The sequence below is a fragment of the Spodoptera frugiperda genome, chromosome 1 (assembly GCF_023101765.2).
Source record: "Spodoptera frugiperda isolate SF20-4 chromosome 1, AGI-APGP_CSIRO_Sfru_2.0, whole genome shotgun sequence".
Lineage (NCBI taxonomy): Eukaryota > Metazoa > Arthropoda > Insecta > Lepidoptera > Noctuidae > Spodoptera > Spodoptera frugiperda.
This window is the reverse complement of record NC_064212.1, coordinates 11,706,913-11,722,616: the sequence shown is the minus strand read 5'-3', so window position 1 is coordinate 11,722,616 and position 15,704 is coordinate 11,706,913. Positions and strand designations below refer to the sequence as shown.

General features: G+C 34.3%; 1 protein-coding gene across 23 annotated transcripts in view; it reads left to right on the top strand.

The window, feature by feature from the left end:
* LOC118273360 (dual specificity calcium/calmodulin-dependent 3',5'-cyclic nucleotide phosphodiesterase 1) overlaps positions 1–15,704 on the top strand; it is a 531,383-nt gene that overhangs the window by 477,636 nt on the left and 38,043 nt on the right. For all 23 annotated transcript variants that reach the window (XM_050693908.1, XM_035590291.2, XM_050693916.1 and 20 more), the window contains one exon: positions 3,724–3,837. In XM_050693908.1, the coding sequence (XP_050549865.1) occupies positions 3,724–3,837 (114 nt within the window). The remainder of the gene's footprint in view (positions 1–3,723; positions 3,838–15,704) is intronic.

Here is a 15,704-nt window from a genome sequence, read left to right as displayed (position 1 = left end):
CTGTATAAAATAAAACCATTTTGCCTTTAGCAGTCTGGGCATTGACAACTACAAGTTACATGCGTAATAGTAACTGACAACAACTATTTCTCTAGCTCAGCTCTCTTTTTGTAGACTTAGTTTATCTTTAATAAAATATAGTCTTCGCAGTCGAAAGTAATTTCTTCGTAACAAGGTAATTAAACATAGATATAATTAAAGTTTTTAGTCCGTAGACTAAAAAAACAAGTGAAGTTTTTTAAGGGTGCTTTTATACCAGAGATGTACTATGTAGCTATACTACGAAAATATAATAACTAAGCTGTGAAACTATGTGTCCGGGTCCACTGTAACTAACTCCCTCTCGCCTTACCCAAGGCTGGAGAAGATTGGATGATTTTCTCCACTTAAAAAAAGCGTGTTGATGACGTCATCAGCAATACCTACATGCGATGCGTACTGATGACGTCATACGGAATGCGTGCGATGCGTACGATGCAGGCCTGTGGACGCGTACCTTAATAAAACCTAGAGTCCCATTTGCAAGCAGTTACACTTGTAATAATTGTAGCAAAACCAATGTGGTTATCTTACCATGAGCATCTGTTTCAATCACCTTTCTTTCCATCACCGTAGTAGGCATTTCAAATAAAACCTTCAACGTTTTAACTGTCTTTTTAATAACCCTCGGGTGCCGACACGAGACCCACTCTATTCTTTTGAATTTCGATTGCCATTCGTTTTATATTTCCTCTTTCGCTTTTACGAATAGGTGCATCGATTCGCTTGTCACCGCAGCTCACTGGTTTTCTGAATAATAGCAGTGTTAAGGACATGTGAGCGGATTGATTGGTGGTTCGGTATTTTTATTGCATTCTACTCTAAAATTTTGTCGTATAGAATTCCACAATTGTTTATACATATAAAAGTTCGGTTGAATACTCAATCACGCAACGGTAGAACGGATTTCATGCAAAATAAAAATGGTTTGTGCGTGTTGTATGGTTTTAACCCGATATTCTAACCTAAATACCTATATATTCTACCTATAGAATAGCTTGCCAAAATCCATTTCCATGAAAACAGTTTCATATTTTTATTCGAACTAGTTTCTCTGATATTATATTCGATACGTAGAGAATGAAAAGAGAATCCCTAATACGCGTCAATTTAAGAAGATTAAGCGCCTATTTCACCAGCTTCAAATAAGTGCCCGATAAACTTGTATGACAAAGTTATCTGATACATAGCGGCTATACAGACATTGTAAAACAAGTCCTAAAATTACTAAAATAACTTAAATTATTGCACATCAAAGTAATTTTAAATAACTAACACGATACAACTAAACTAGTCTCAAACACGGACAACAATTAGGTACCTACATGAGCATAGCATGACGTTATCGCTCTCCTACCACACGACAATGGATTAACATCTCACACACACCCTGTCTAATACCTCCAAAGACAATGAGATCCCAGAACGAATAGATATTGATACAAAATTAGGCTGCCACCACCAGCCATTGAAACCTAAGCTTGCTTGAGTGGCACAATTAGATACAACTGATACTATAACTTCAACACAATAGGGACTTTGATTTAGGTGTAGTTAGTCACACAATCTAAACTGATGTAGATAATACTACTGGGTAGTAAGAGTGTCATTTGTGTAGTTACAATAGGTTAGAATATCCATATGGGAACGGTCTACAAATTGTAAGTGATAGGTACAACTCAGGATGATGCAAAATAATTGTTGATGAAAAAGGTTACGGTATTTTTGAATGTCGGAATAAACATAATTTATGTAGCGTTATTTATTCAAATATCTTTGTACCTAAATATTAAAACAGTGCGATGTTTCTAGTACGTTACATGAAAATAACCTAGAACTAAAAACTTCCCTTGCAAATGTACCTATAGACAATGAGCAAAGTAGCTTACAAAAATAATGGTACTATGTATAAATTTCAGCGTTAATTAAGTTGTATAACGTTTTATGAAAATGTTGAATCAAATATCGGAAGAATTTTTTTTTTGAGGGAGAAGATCATCCATTCACTTATCCCACATTGGGCGTGGCGACAGGGAGTGTCAGACTCTTACTAACTATAACCACTCCGTTCACACTCCTGCTTTTCGAACCAGAGCCCCGGTAACCCGCGAGGCAGTCCACAGCTCCGCGTCAACGGAAGCAGATAGGACAATGATTTAGTAAAGTCGTCGGAAGCCCTGGAATGGCAAAACAAAAAGAGCAACAGAATAATGGTCTGAAATAATTTCAGCAAGAGTTGCATTGTTGTTTTATTATGGTAATAGGTATACTGCTATTTATAGTCAACTAGCTATTTTCTACTGCTTTTCTCACGAGGCAAAGAGGGGTAAATAATAAACATTTCCTCTTACTAGTAAAACATCCTATTCCCATCTGGAAACACAAAAGTTATATCATAAATAAACGAACCAACTACCAGACTTCCTTCACAAGTTCACAGAATTACTACTAGTAACATAATTTTAAAACTTGTTGTGAAAAAACGCCTTTTTATAAAAATAGCTCCGGTAAAAGGCACTTACAGCATGAAAAAAAAAAGAAAATCTAAAACCTAAGCTTCTCTCATCCGAGGGAAATAAAAATTATCTACAAGAAATTACCTGTTGAGTTTCCAAACGACCTTATAACTGGCAGGAACGATACTTACGCAAATATTTTCTTTTTTATATTCTGCTATCCGGACTTATTAGTTTTGAACTCTTTTCGAGTCAAGCAGTTTATATTTTTTCTGTTGTCTATGAATTGGCCATTATGTTACTTTTATTACTGTTATTTTGTTACATGGGAAGTAGATCAGGTTGTTTTAAAATATATTATGGAAAATGAATACTTTTGGTGTATCTAGTATACATTTTCTGCTTCTGTTATTTTTGCTCGTCGAAAAGTTATTTTGAGAAGAACTATTACCTTAGTGCTAAATTACAAGAACTCATTGTTGCCCTTGTGTCTAGATATGTATAAACTTTTTTAATTATACTTCATTCGACACACTCAAGTGACATCTTAAAACTATTGGATATAATATAAGTAGTGAATTAAAGTAAGAATTTTATTTCGCACTTGACATCGTATTTTCCTCCACTTCTCGAGTTGAAATCAAATAAAAGAGCAATATCTGATATCGGAAATCTCGGATAAGTGCGTGTAAAGCATTAGCTGGGCAATCCAATTTATGTGGGGAAGGGTGAGAACCAACGCTGGGAACCTTTCCACACCCACAGACGATTGGCTCAGCTTAGTAAGTGCCCTTAAAGGTCGGAATTAGATTTCCTTAGTTAATAACGTAAATGTTGAGAAAATACAAACTTCTGGCCTTGTTAATTATATTATCTACCAAGATAAACCATTTTCTGGGGTAATATGTTCAGGGATAAACGTGCACTACTTACACGCGTGTTTTTCTTTCAACGGTTGGGTAGGAAACTTTTTCTTTTGTTGTTCTGTTGATTTTGTGTAAAGAAGCGTGACGACAATTATTTTTACAAGCTGAATTTTAGTTCAAAGCTTGTAAGAAACAATTTCAATGACAATGAATGACTCAACAAACTCCCTTTCTTGTTTCATTAGCAAATAATTCTCGCCACAACGAACGTTACACGAATGAACTCGAGCCACTCCGACACATAAAATGTACCTCATAATGAATGTCTCGTAATTAATTCTATTTCTCTCTTTTGTTCACAGATTACGCTATCTCCTAAGACAATTGAATAGGGGTGAAATATCCGCAGAGACTTTACAAAAGAACCTTCAGTATGCTGCAAAAGTTCTCGAAGCTGTCTACATTGATGAGACCAAGTATGTATCGCACTTATTTAAGTTTTATATCTATGGGCTTAGGGTTTATAATTGGGAAAGACTATACTTCGGTAGTATTGGCTTTAAACTGGCTTTTGGTCGTCAAGGAAACTTGTAACTGATTTTTTAATTGGTGAATAGTGAACAACGTTTTAGTTAATATCTTATTGTTTTCTACTATTCTCTTACCGCCGCACTCAGAGTAATTTAATGGTTACTTAACCTAGTCCTTAGCAATTGTTTTCGATATATAATCGTTACTAAGGAATAGTTTAAGTAATCATTAAATGTCTCTAAGTGCGGCAGTTAGTTTCATTGATTGATTGATCTTTAAATAGATTCAGAAAAGTAACAACTATCTTCACTATTAACAAACTCGAGCATTGCTATCGAATCATTAAAAGAATTTACTATAACAACTTCTGTCACAACAAACTTGTTCCATGATAAATGTGCTGTAACATTTTAATTAACATCAATAACTTTATCGTCGACACTTCACTGTTGCAAGTTTCCATCCGAAGCATAGTTTATTCCAATAAACAAATTGTTATTTTGAAAAAATCTCATCACTTATATGTTTCAGATTTTGTGTATCCGGGTTTTAACGTCGTGTTCAAATTATATTTATTCACGATTTGTTATATAGTATTCATTTTTGTTGTGGGAATTTATTTTGCTTGAAAATTATCGGTCCTGTCATTCCCAATACTAATTTGTGGTATCGGAGCATTTTCGTTTCTTTATAAATGTAACGTTATGGTTTCTTATTGAAATAATACAATGGCCGTGAATCATTCTCGGGATTCTCTGCTTTACTTATATAGTTACCTACTTATTATCTGTCTGTTTATTGTTTCTAAATACTATTTATATTTCTTATCTTTACGACTATAGTACTAATTTTAATTGAGATTAAAAAAGTACTTTACTTAATTACCCGTTAAACATTTTTATGACGTTTTAATAAAACAATGGTACTGAGTTTTCGATTACCTACTCTACTACTCGTGGAAATTTTAAAAGGCTGGCAAAGCACCTGTGACTCCTCTGGTGTTGCGGGTGACCATAAGCGGCGCTGATTACTTACCATGAGATAATGCGTCTGCTCATTTGCCTCCTATACCATAAAAAATTACACAACAGATCATTTTATACCTGCACAATAAAAAGCATGCAAACACAACGTACAATAAAATAATACCCATTCTTGCAGTTCGTACAAAATTTAATGTAGAAACATTTTCTACTTGGAATATTGGCATGAATGTCCTTGCAATATCTGAAGTGGTCCAGCCAATACTGCTAGGCTAGCTCTTATGCACAGGCGACTTCAGCGACAAATGGGCCATTTATCTAGAAAAGTCTTGCTATCACTTCTGCATCAAACTTTAAAAGATTGCACATTTTTTAAATTGCAACTTACTAGGTACTTAAATAATCTATACTTTACTTTTTAATGTATAAAGCTGAAGGGTTTGTTTGTTTTAACGCGCTAATCTCCGAACTACTAGTCTAATTTGAATAGGTTTTTGTTGGATAGTGCAATTATCGAGGAAGGCTATAAAAAATTACGCTATGACCAATAGGAACCGAGCAGTAGGTGAAAAACTACTAGTATTTTTATAATAATAATATTCTCGAGATTGTAAGTGTTAGTTTACTAGTAGTAGCCACAACTGGAATAGCTCTTGTCAATTTTATTTTTGGACGAGGTTAATAAATACTTGTTTTTCTATAACTATCTATCCTTTGATGCGTCGACGTTTGACCGTTCTCTATACTAATTTATCTATAGAGCAAAACATCTAGTTTTTCTTTAACCATGAGTGGTAATGTATTGATTTCTATGTAGCGAAATTTACTATTTATTAATATCATTCAGATCAGAACAATTAATCAAATAAATAATATCGAAGCCTCTAAAACCTTGTTGTCATATATTCACAAAATCACGATTTTACAATTAATTCAACCTATCTTACTACGTACAGTACTAAAATTTTCCCAACAAGCACAAATATATATAAAACAAGCGGTACCTGTTAAAGGTACCTCATAGACCCTTTAATGAAACCGTAAAAGGAGGGGCTAATTAGTGTCCCTAATCACGGCGAGCGAGTCAGGTTAATTAGGGGCACACAACGGTTTGTTTTAGTGCCCTTGAAAAATTTACGAAAAACCCCTATGTACCGATGTACTTAGACTAGATAAGTACTTTTCTATATTTAAAGAAGCCTACTTAACGTTTTGTGTTGAAAAAAATTGCCTGTTGACTTACTAGTTCTAAACACAATAGAAGAATGGAAGGAAGGATGATGACGGGGTATGAAAATTAAAAATCTATTTAGTCCGTCAGTTAGGTAATGAACGAATCAAACTTTAGGAGTAGGAGCAAATACGTCATTTCTTCGTAAAACGTACCTAGAAGTCACACGATATTTCGAAAGAAAGTAAAATATACGTGTCTAATGTTTTAAAATAATCTACAGAACGGACCTTAAAATAAAAATTAGTCATCTACTCTATTAGCACAATGTCAGGTTCGATCCCGGGGTCCTATAAAATGCTATCAGATAAGTTGAAACTGAAAATATGATACTAAGCCTATTGCTCAATTTTAATTTTAGGTAGGTACCTACTTAAGCTATGCATAAAATTAATCTTAAAAGACCTAAATGTGCTTATCTTCTAAAATAATAAGAGAATTTCTCTCAATGTTAGGTACGTTTCCATATTTTTACGTAACTTCCAAGTATCTAATATATTGAGCAATTTAATTTTCCTTGTTAAGGGAATATCTAGCAAATTACTCATAATTTATGAAGACAAATATCGCTTATAAACTTCTAAAGCATATTTGCTCATTAAACGAACCAATTTTCGCGACATATATAAAGGCTTAATCGTCAAAGGCTTGTTTACATAATAAATGCTTATTATTCTGTTGATATAACCTAATTCTGTGTTATAAATGTTCTATGTTTTTGTTGAATACCGAATAAGCTGTGTATGACCTAAATTTCTGTACACGTTTGGTTGATTGTTAGTAAGTACATGGTTTTCTACCACATCTACTAACAGTCTAAGGCCCTGTAATAATTATCATGTCAACGATATAGAGTTATGTTTATTTTCTATCTCTCATAACGGTACGTTTGTATGTTTCATATTATATACTTGTATATGGTTGATATTCCACCAATTTGCACGAAGCGTTTTTCTTCAAGTTTCCTTGTGCCAACCGCTAAGGAATGGAATTCCTTGCCGAAGTTTGTGTTTCCAGCTAAATACAAGTCGGGTATCTTCAAGCCCCGAGTGAACAGGTTGCTCATAGGTAGGCGTGCTTCATCTTTGGCCACATCATCGCTTACCACCAGGCGAAATGGATACCAAACCATTTAGTATAAAAAAGTCAAAGCATTTTTATTTCAACTAATCCTCGATTTGGCACTTTAGAAACGTCAAATTGGTTTGTGCATCAGTCTGTCTGACAGTGATGCTAGGTGCACGTTCCAAATTGTAGCTTCGAATGGATAATATTAATTAGAAAAACGGAAAATTTTGAAAATTCTCTACAAAAATACAGTCGATGTGATACTGAAATAAAAAAAAAATAAAAGCAAAATACAATTAAAACAAGCTTGCATCTGTTACGTATGTACATACGAGCGGGAACGTCGACTCTACCATATGAAATATGTATCTATTCGACTCTATATAGAGGCAATAACTAAAGTTTGGTCTTTTGAGACTGTTCGTGAATATGTTTGCTCTATGAAAAGTAGTTTGAACTAATTTGTGTAGATTTGCTTAAAATTAGAGTTATTTGCATCTACACACACGTCTACATATAACGTACTATTATTTTCCATTGTGACTAACTTAAACCATTAATTTCACTGTTGGACGGTAAGATGCAGAATTTATTCCCACATGAAACATTAATGTTTTATATTATAGTATTGCTTATAAAATTAGTCTAGTACTAGTCTGGGAGATAACATCGATATTAAAAGCTAGCAAACTATTGTCTAACAAACACTCTTGCTCACAATTTAAAACTAAAAAATAAACCCGTTTAAAACACTCGCACTTGTACAGAATGCAGATAAATGTGCTACAAAACAATTTTTCAATCTAAGTTTACGCGTACTGGTCGTAAAAAGCACTGCGATCCCATGACCCGTTAAAAAGCGTTGAAAATATGTCGCATACTGTTTGTATTGTCCAATGTACACAGGACGAAAAAAGCCGAGGGCGAATAGTTTAATATTCGGCCGAGGTGGGGCAGCACCGCCCTACATGCATACGATATTCTCTTTTACAAACGTTCAAAAAATACCGTGTTTGATCTATTAATAGGTACATATAAACAGAATTAGTTATTATGTACTTCTAACAGCGGCTTCGCTCGCGTTCCCGTGAGATAAAATCGTATTATGTTATTTATAGTTCATACCCTATCTGTCCCCCAAATTTCATCGAAATGCGTTCAATAGTTTCAGCGTAATTTATGGACAAACATTCAAACAAATATTTTCACATTTATAATATTAGTATAACTAGGTTTAATTAAATAACCTGATTATCTTCAACAGCCCGTAATAATCCTCTGCTGGATTGAGGACCTTAAGGACCTTACTTAAGAGAGTTAGCCTTAGTCTTCATTTTCAGGCGGGTTGAAGTACGTAGTTTGAAAGGTTGCAGTTTTTCAGAGAGCGCTACTGCCCAGTCTAGTGTCTACAGTCTCAAGTAGCCCGGTACAAACGAGGACAGATACGCCTGATCATTTCAAAATTTTATTGATTGAATACAGCAAAAACTTAAAGCCATATCCCATAAAAATGTCTCATCGAATAAAAAGCGATATCAGTGGTGCATTTGCGTGTCTACCTGAGCTAGCGCTTGGCCACCACCACGCCTCATTCATCAATTCAAGATCATGGGGCGGAGCTATAAAGCTATAAGGATCTCATCAGGTGTAAGCAAACATTAACTTAGTGGTGGTCAGGCGCATGTGACCACCATTGTACATACATTAGTCGCTCTTACGAGACCCCATAAGAGGAGCAGAAGTAGTAACTAATGTATTCTACACTGATGAAGGTAAATACATAAAAAGGGTCATGATAAAAAGGATTACACGTTGTCATGTCTAAAAGGCACAACTAATATTTTAACTTCTCATAATTGAAGATATTCTCTCAGGTTTAAACATCACGATTCGTGAGGACATTAATCATTTTGTATGAAGTGAAAATTGTAGTAAAATTGAGAGTAACAGGGAATGTCTGGCTTATTTATTAAAGGTACTGGTAATTTATACAAAGGGGTTAGCTCCGAGTCGGTTCAAGGCAGGAATATTTCATAGCTATTGATTTATTAACATTCCCTCTACAGCCGTGTTACCGAAAACGTTAGCGTTTTGGGGAAACATTGTAACTGGGATTAGCCGGTTTGGATAAAATCGAAATGTTTACTTTATCATTACCTACATATTTTTTTAACTTTTATTTGGCTATACCTTTGGCAGTCACTAAGCTCATTCGATTGACAACGATTTCAACTACCTTATTAGCAGCATTGGTGATTTCTCTCCTTTCGCTCCAGTAACATGAAACTAGTAATAGATGTGGTATATTCAAACCACGTCTGTTTATTCTTACCGGGAAAATTATTACAAACAGAGAACGCGTTTGGCGCTCTGATTTGTTGGTTTATTCGAGCCAGCCAATCAGAGCGCTGAATGCACTGTCGTGTACTGTAAACCTAAAGCAAACTCAAACTAAGGGTACTGGCCTAATAAGGTCTTACACTACACTATTTTTGTGCCGTAAAACCTATTAATTCAATGCTACTGCAATAAGAAAAATCAACTTCAATCCAAACCTAATTCATCTACGCCTTTTTGCTAAACAAAACCAATTGTAGCTGTCAAAACGACAGTCTCTAACAATGTTTCTTCGCGAGTTGACGTCATGTTAACGTCGACGTGAGAGTAAACGTCAACACTAGGTGTAGCTAGTTCCGGGCCTGACGTGAATAAATTCACAACATAAGTCGTAGCAACACGACACGAACGTATTTGAACAACATTTTTCGTAGTTTAAATATTTAAGCAAGCGCTCGTAACTTCGAGAATGGTGATGATGTGAGATTTTTTTTTATTCCAGGGATTGTATTTATTTTAGAACTTACCTGGAAATATATAGACTTTTATTATTTTACTTATAATGTCAGTCTACTCATAGAAAAAAAGTAACTTAATAAAATAATGACATAATATACGTCATTTCACGTTATAAGTACTTTGTTCGAAATAAGTAAGGCTCTAAACCCGTCCGTATCCCATGTAAATATTCTTATGAACCACCAAATTTATGTAACGGGACCCGACTTCAAATCAAATTTCTTCGCAATAACGTGATCGTTGCAATAGTTTTGACGGGTCCAGCAGTTGGTCAAACAGTGCTTATACCTCGCATCCCAATGATACCAAATGATTTACCTTTTAGATTTATAAGAATTCAATTTCCCGTTAAACTATCTTTCGCCGTTACAATTAATAAATCACAGGGACAAACATTTAAACACGTAGGAATTGATTTACGTCAAGATTGCTTTACACACGGCCAACTATATGTCGCGTTGTCACGATCTGGTTGCGGAGAAAACCAATATGTTCTTTTGCCACAAGAAAATAAAACGAAAAATATTATTTACGCAGAAGTGCTTTAAAAAAATCTTTTTAAAACTTAAAAACTAAATTGTCTGAAATAATAACATAAAATGACTATAATTTAAAAAGGTGAGGAGGTTGTTTCCAAAAATAAATATTATGCCCAAAATAACTACTCCACGCGGACGAAGTCGCGGGCACAGCTAGTATTCTTATGAAAATACTCAAATAAGTCTTGCATATAATCAAACGTAGGTTATTTATTATTTATCAACAGAGGTTTAGAGACTTAGTCCATCTTAAGACATGACCAGCTGATGATAATTATTATTTCAACTACAACAACTCTAAATACTGTAAGTCGGTATTAACCAATTAAAATTTAAGTTGATGACAATTTAAACTAAATAACTCAAAATACTATAATTGTATTAACCAATTAAAATTTTTCAGACAAAACCATTCTTCTTTTCAATTCACGGCATAAAAAGAAGAATCATATTTCAACAGACGCACGGCCCTTTCAGCTCGGTCGGGCAGACGTGGTGACGTCACACGACACGGCCGATGCGACAGTTGACAGCAGGCGACCAAGCGTGACGGAGACGATCTCCGATTGAAAATTGCGGTTTCCGATGGACGTTTTTCAACCAGTTCGTTGTAGATTTTGTTAGGTTTCTTTATTGGATATGTTTGTTTTATGTTGGTTATTGGTAGTGATGTCAGTCCGGTAATTTATCGTTGGTCCAGAAGTTTTGATGCTACTTTATAGGGTTAGTAGGATTTTTTTACAATTTCTTTTAGAAATCGGACAATGTCGGAAACTCAAAATTAATATTATTTGTCTAGTATAATTAGCTGATATACAAATATAGCAATGTGTAGAGAAACATGTTTATTCTACCGATAAAGGCAAAGCCACATTTTTGCGACCGGAATTACCATTTCACTTACAATATAATAAGAAAAATATTTTCCGGAAAAATTGATAACTAAAATAACTTTGTACACACATATAATTCCTTAACAAAACAGTTATAAGCAGTAATAAAAACATGGAAGAAGGCAAAGTTATAAAAACGTTACCGCCAGTAAAAACGGTTTGTACCGCTATAAATGTTTAAACAGCCATTTTTAGAGCTTACATAGATGGCACTCACAATAAAGGAGAACGTTATTATATTTTCAAAATAACGACTCAGGTAAATGGAACGTTGTACCTAGATGTTACTGGCTAGAAATATTTTTAATCGCCACTTAAACTTTAACGTTCTATTCTAATTTTGAATATTTTCTAGACTGCCAGCGATCGTAAAGTATCTGTTAACAGGCTTAAAATATTATACTACGACCTTTTATCTGAAGTAAAACGAATTACACAAACATTTGATCTCTGTTTTAAAAATATTATACCTAACTTGTTCAAATTTTATTTTATATGTATATTTTAACTCTGTTTTTTGGTACCTACTCACATTTAATATTATAATCTGCATTACTCGTCGTGTAAATGTCAAATTGAAGCTTCCAACTATTACTAGAACTTAATGCAATTTTAGTACTTAATACTTAACAGAATCTCAAATTGAGAAGTTAGTTCTAATGCTTAGTTACCGTCACGTTAACTGGCCACCGGCCATCAGACAACATTACGGTTAGTTAGTAGCTTCAGTCTAACAACAGGTCAGGTAATACTCAGTCTTAGTACTGGCACGTTCAGCAACACTTTACAAAACTTTAGATACTTATTTATGCTTTCTACAAAAACAGAGATGATGACAGGGATACAAATTAAAAAAGTATTTAGTCCGTCAGTTAGATAATGAAAAAATATTAAACACGTATTTGCTTTATATTTTGTCATATAACATAATAATACCTAGATAAAACGAATCAAAGTACAGGAGTGGAAACAAATACGTCATTTCTACGTATAAAACGTACCTTTTTTTTGAGGGGTGAAAATCATCCAATGACTTCTCTCGCTCTGGGCGAGGCGAGAGGGAGTGTCAGACTCTTACTGACTAAAAACTACCCCGTTCCTACTCCTGCTTTTCGAACCAGAGCCGCGGTAGTCCGCAGCTCCGGATCAGGCATCAACCCTACGGGGCTCCATCTGTGGTGGTCTGATGATAAAACGTACTGAGAAGTGACATCAAGTCTTCGAAAGTATTTGTTTCCCTAAAAAAATAAAAAATACGTGTGTAATATTTTAATAACAAGACGGACAGTAAAATAAAAATTAGTCATCTACACTATTGCTGTATGATAATGGCAGAGAAGAATATATTTCTCACCACTGCTAAGCTGCCCCCGGGTGTCGTAAGATGGCTAAATGGTTATTAAGCAAAGATGAAACAGAGGCTCTGTGATAAACCTGAACCTTTTAAACTACGGTCTGCAACCCGCTTATCAACCATGGAGATTATAACAACCCTATTTTACATAAACTAGAAGAGACCCACGAATTGTTGTTCCGGGTTTGTGTATCATGTGTAAAATGTGAAATTATAATATGTTTGTAAGGCTAGCCGCACACACTCAATAATATTGTCAATAAAGTACGTATTGTCAATAATATTGTGTGTGTGCGACCTGTATTGCGGTATTGTTCAATAATATTGTAGATTATCCAGAAATTCTGATTTTGTCACGTCAATATCGGGGGAGGCAGGGGTATTGTCAATAATATTGACGTGTGCGGGCGCGCGGCAATATTTTAGTTGAGGAAAAGATTTCAAGGCAGGCGGACGTTCGTGTTATTTGTTCAAAATGGAAGACGAAAACAGTTTCCAAAGCGAAAATAGTGTTGATACTGTTGATAATACACTCGGCGTCACAAAAATCGCACCTCTTTAAAAGTTCCCTTCATAGTCATTTTAACCCTATTAATCAATGGCAGACATATGACTGTAAGGTATCATTGGAAAGGCAATTTACTTAAGTTTAAGAATAAATCAATGGATTTCTTTTTTTGTTTAGCAGGGAATAAAAAAAGCAAGCAAATGCAAATGATTAAAAAGTTACATTTTATTTTATCAGCAAATAAGTCCTTAAAACAACTTAAAACCTAGTGTTACCCTCCCTAGCCCTGATGACTGCTTCCATGCTTTCTCTCACGAATTAATGTGACAACAGTCACTTGAGGAATGTTATCCCATTCTGAATATTTTGACAACATTTTTTTAACGTTACGTGCTGATGAGATCTGTTGTGTTTAGGAATTCTAACTGTTGTTAATTTAAAGGTCGTTAAACGTACTTTCAATTGATACCAATATTAATAAGGTGTAATGTATTCGTTACTGGCGGGACATGTTTTAAACTTAAATTTTCCAAGAGGTGCGATTTTTGTGACGCCGAGTGTTGTACCCTTACGGAAAAACATTATTTGTCAGTGTTTATTAAAACATGGGAAACTTATCCAGAATTATGGAATACATCCTGCAAAGCATATCGTGATACAGTTAAGAAAAATAATACGCTTGATAAGTTGCTCAAAATTTATAAAAAAAAAAACAAACCAAATAGTATAAGAGAAGACGTAAAGAAAAAAATTAATTCCCTACGAACAAATTTTCGGAAAGAATTAAAGAAGATTCACAAATCGAAAAAAAAAAATAAAATAAAACAAATTCACTCGTAGTTAATTTATTAGATTAAAGTGATTTAACTCAGCTTTTTTTCTCATCCAGTCCTTAATCCATCGTTTCTTTCTTGTTTGCTTTTTTTAGTTAGTAAAATTAATGCAATACTCAATGCAACGACTTTTTTCTTTCTTTCCATTATGTTCAACGTGCGCACATGAATCTAGCTGCGGATCGACTGATTCAGATTGTACCATGAAAAATTGACAATAATATTGTGTAGTGTGCGGGGATCATTTTATTGATGAAGATATTGACAATCTTGCATTGACAATATTATTGAGTGTGTGCGGCTAGCCTAAAACGTACCCACGACACAGGAGAAAGTTCTAGTGAAGGCGCCGTTTTAAAAAAACATACTTGATCCTGTATCAGGCAGTTGATGTTTAAATCTTCGGAACTACTGTAACGATTTGAATAATTCATTTTAAGTTCGATAGTGCATAAATTTATTGAAAAAAGTTATATGCTATTTATATAAAACATCATGAACCGAGCAGAGCGAGTGAAATCGCGTGGAAGTAGCTAGTCAAGGAATAAACAACGACACAATTAACAAAATTCACACAATAATTAAAGAAAGCTGTTAATGATTCAGCGATGAAAATGGGTTACGTAATCCTAATTATGAAATACAATGAACTTAATTTGCTAATTCAATAATGGAGCTTAAGTACAAAGCGGAGAAGTTTAAATTGGATTTATAATTTAAATCCTTTTAATTGAATACCATTAAATATTCACACCTTGAAGTTGTTATTATTTGGAAAATAAATAATTTACTCGTAAACTACCTTTTGTCTCTAACGACCCATGAGAGAAAAAAGTTACAGTAAAAAACATACTTAGGACGTATTAAACTACGGCAGCGGCATCAATTCATAACTATCGATGTTCGCTTTGGTTCCTATTTGGTTGTTCTACACAAACTATTATATAAATGCGAATAATGGCGTTTCGGGTGTCCATGGATGAAGCTGGTCGCTTACCATCAGGGGACCCGTCTGGTCGTTTACCCCCCTATTCCATAAAAAAAACTATTACTCGCCACTAAATTAAACTTAATTTATTTCGAAAAAATACATCAAAACTAGTCTAGTCTAGTACTCTAGTCTAAACAAAAGAATTAAAAACAAACATTCATAATTAAAATAGGAGTATAGAAATATTTCTTACACCCAGAAATATACAATTTAATTAAAACGAGAAGCGGAACTGTACGGGCTGTATTTGAATGTATTCAATTATTACAAACCTAGGTTCCCCGAGTTATAATCATGTTATTAACGCCATGTAATTAAGCCAGCTGAAAGGGCAGCATTACCTAGTTGACGTCCACTTTACCTAGTGCACTCTGTATTGTTACTGACGCCTTAACAATACTACTTTTTTAACTTTTTAGTAAGTTATTTGAGTTTATTTTTGTGTCCTCTGGCCCATTGTGAACTCTTAGTATCAAGTTATTATATCATGATATCTCTGTTACTCATTTAGTTTCCCAAATGGAAAGGTCTCAGGGCTCCGGCTCGAAAATCAGGA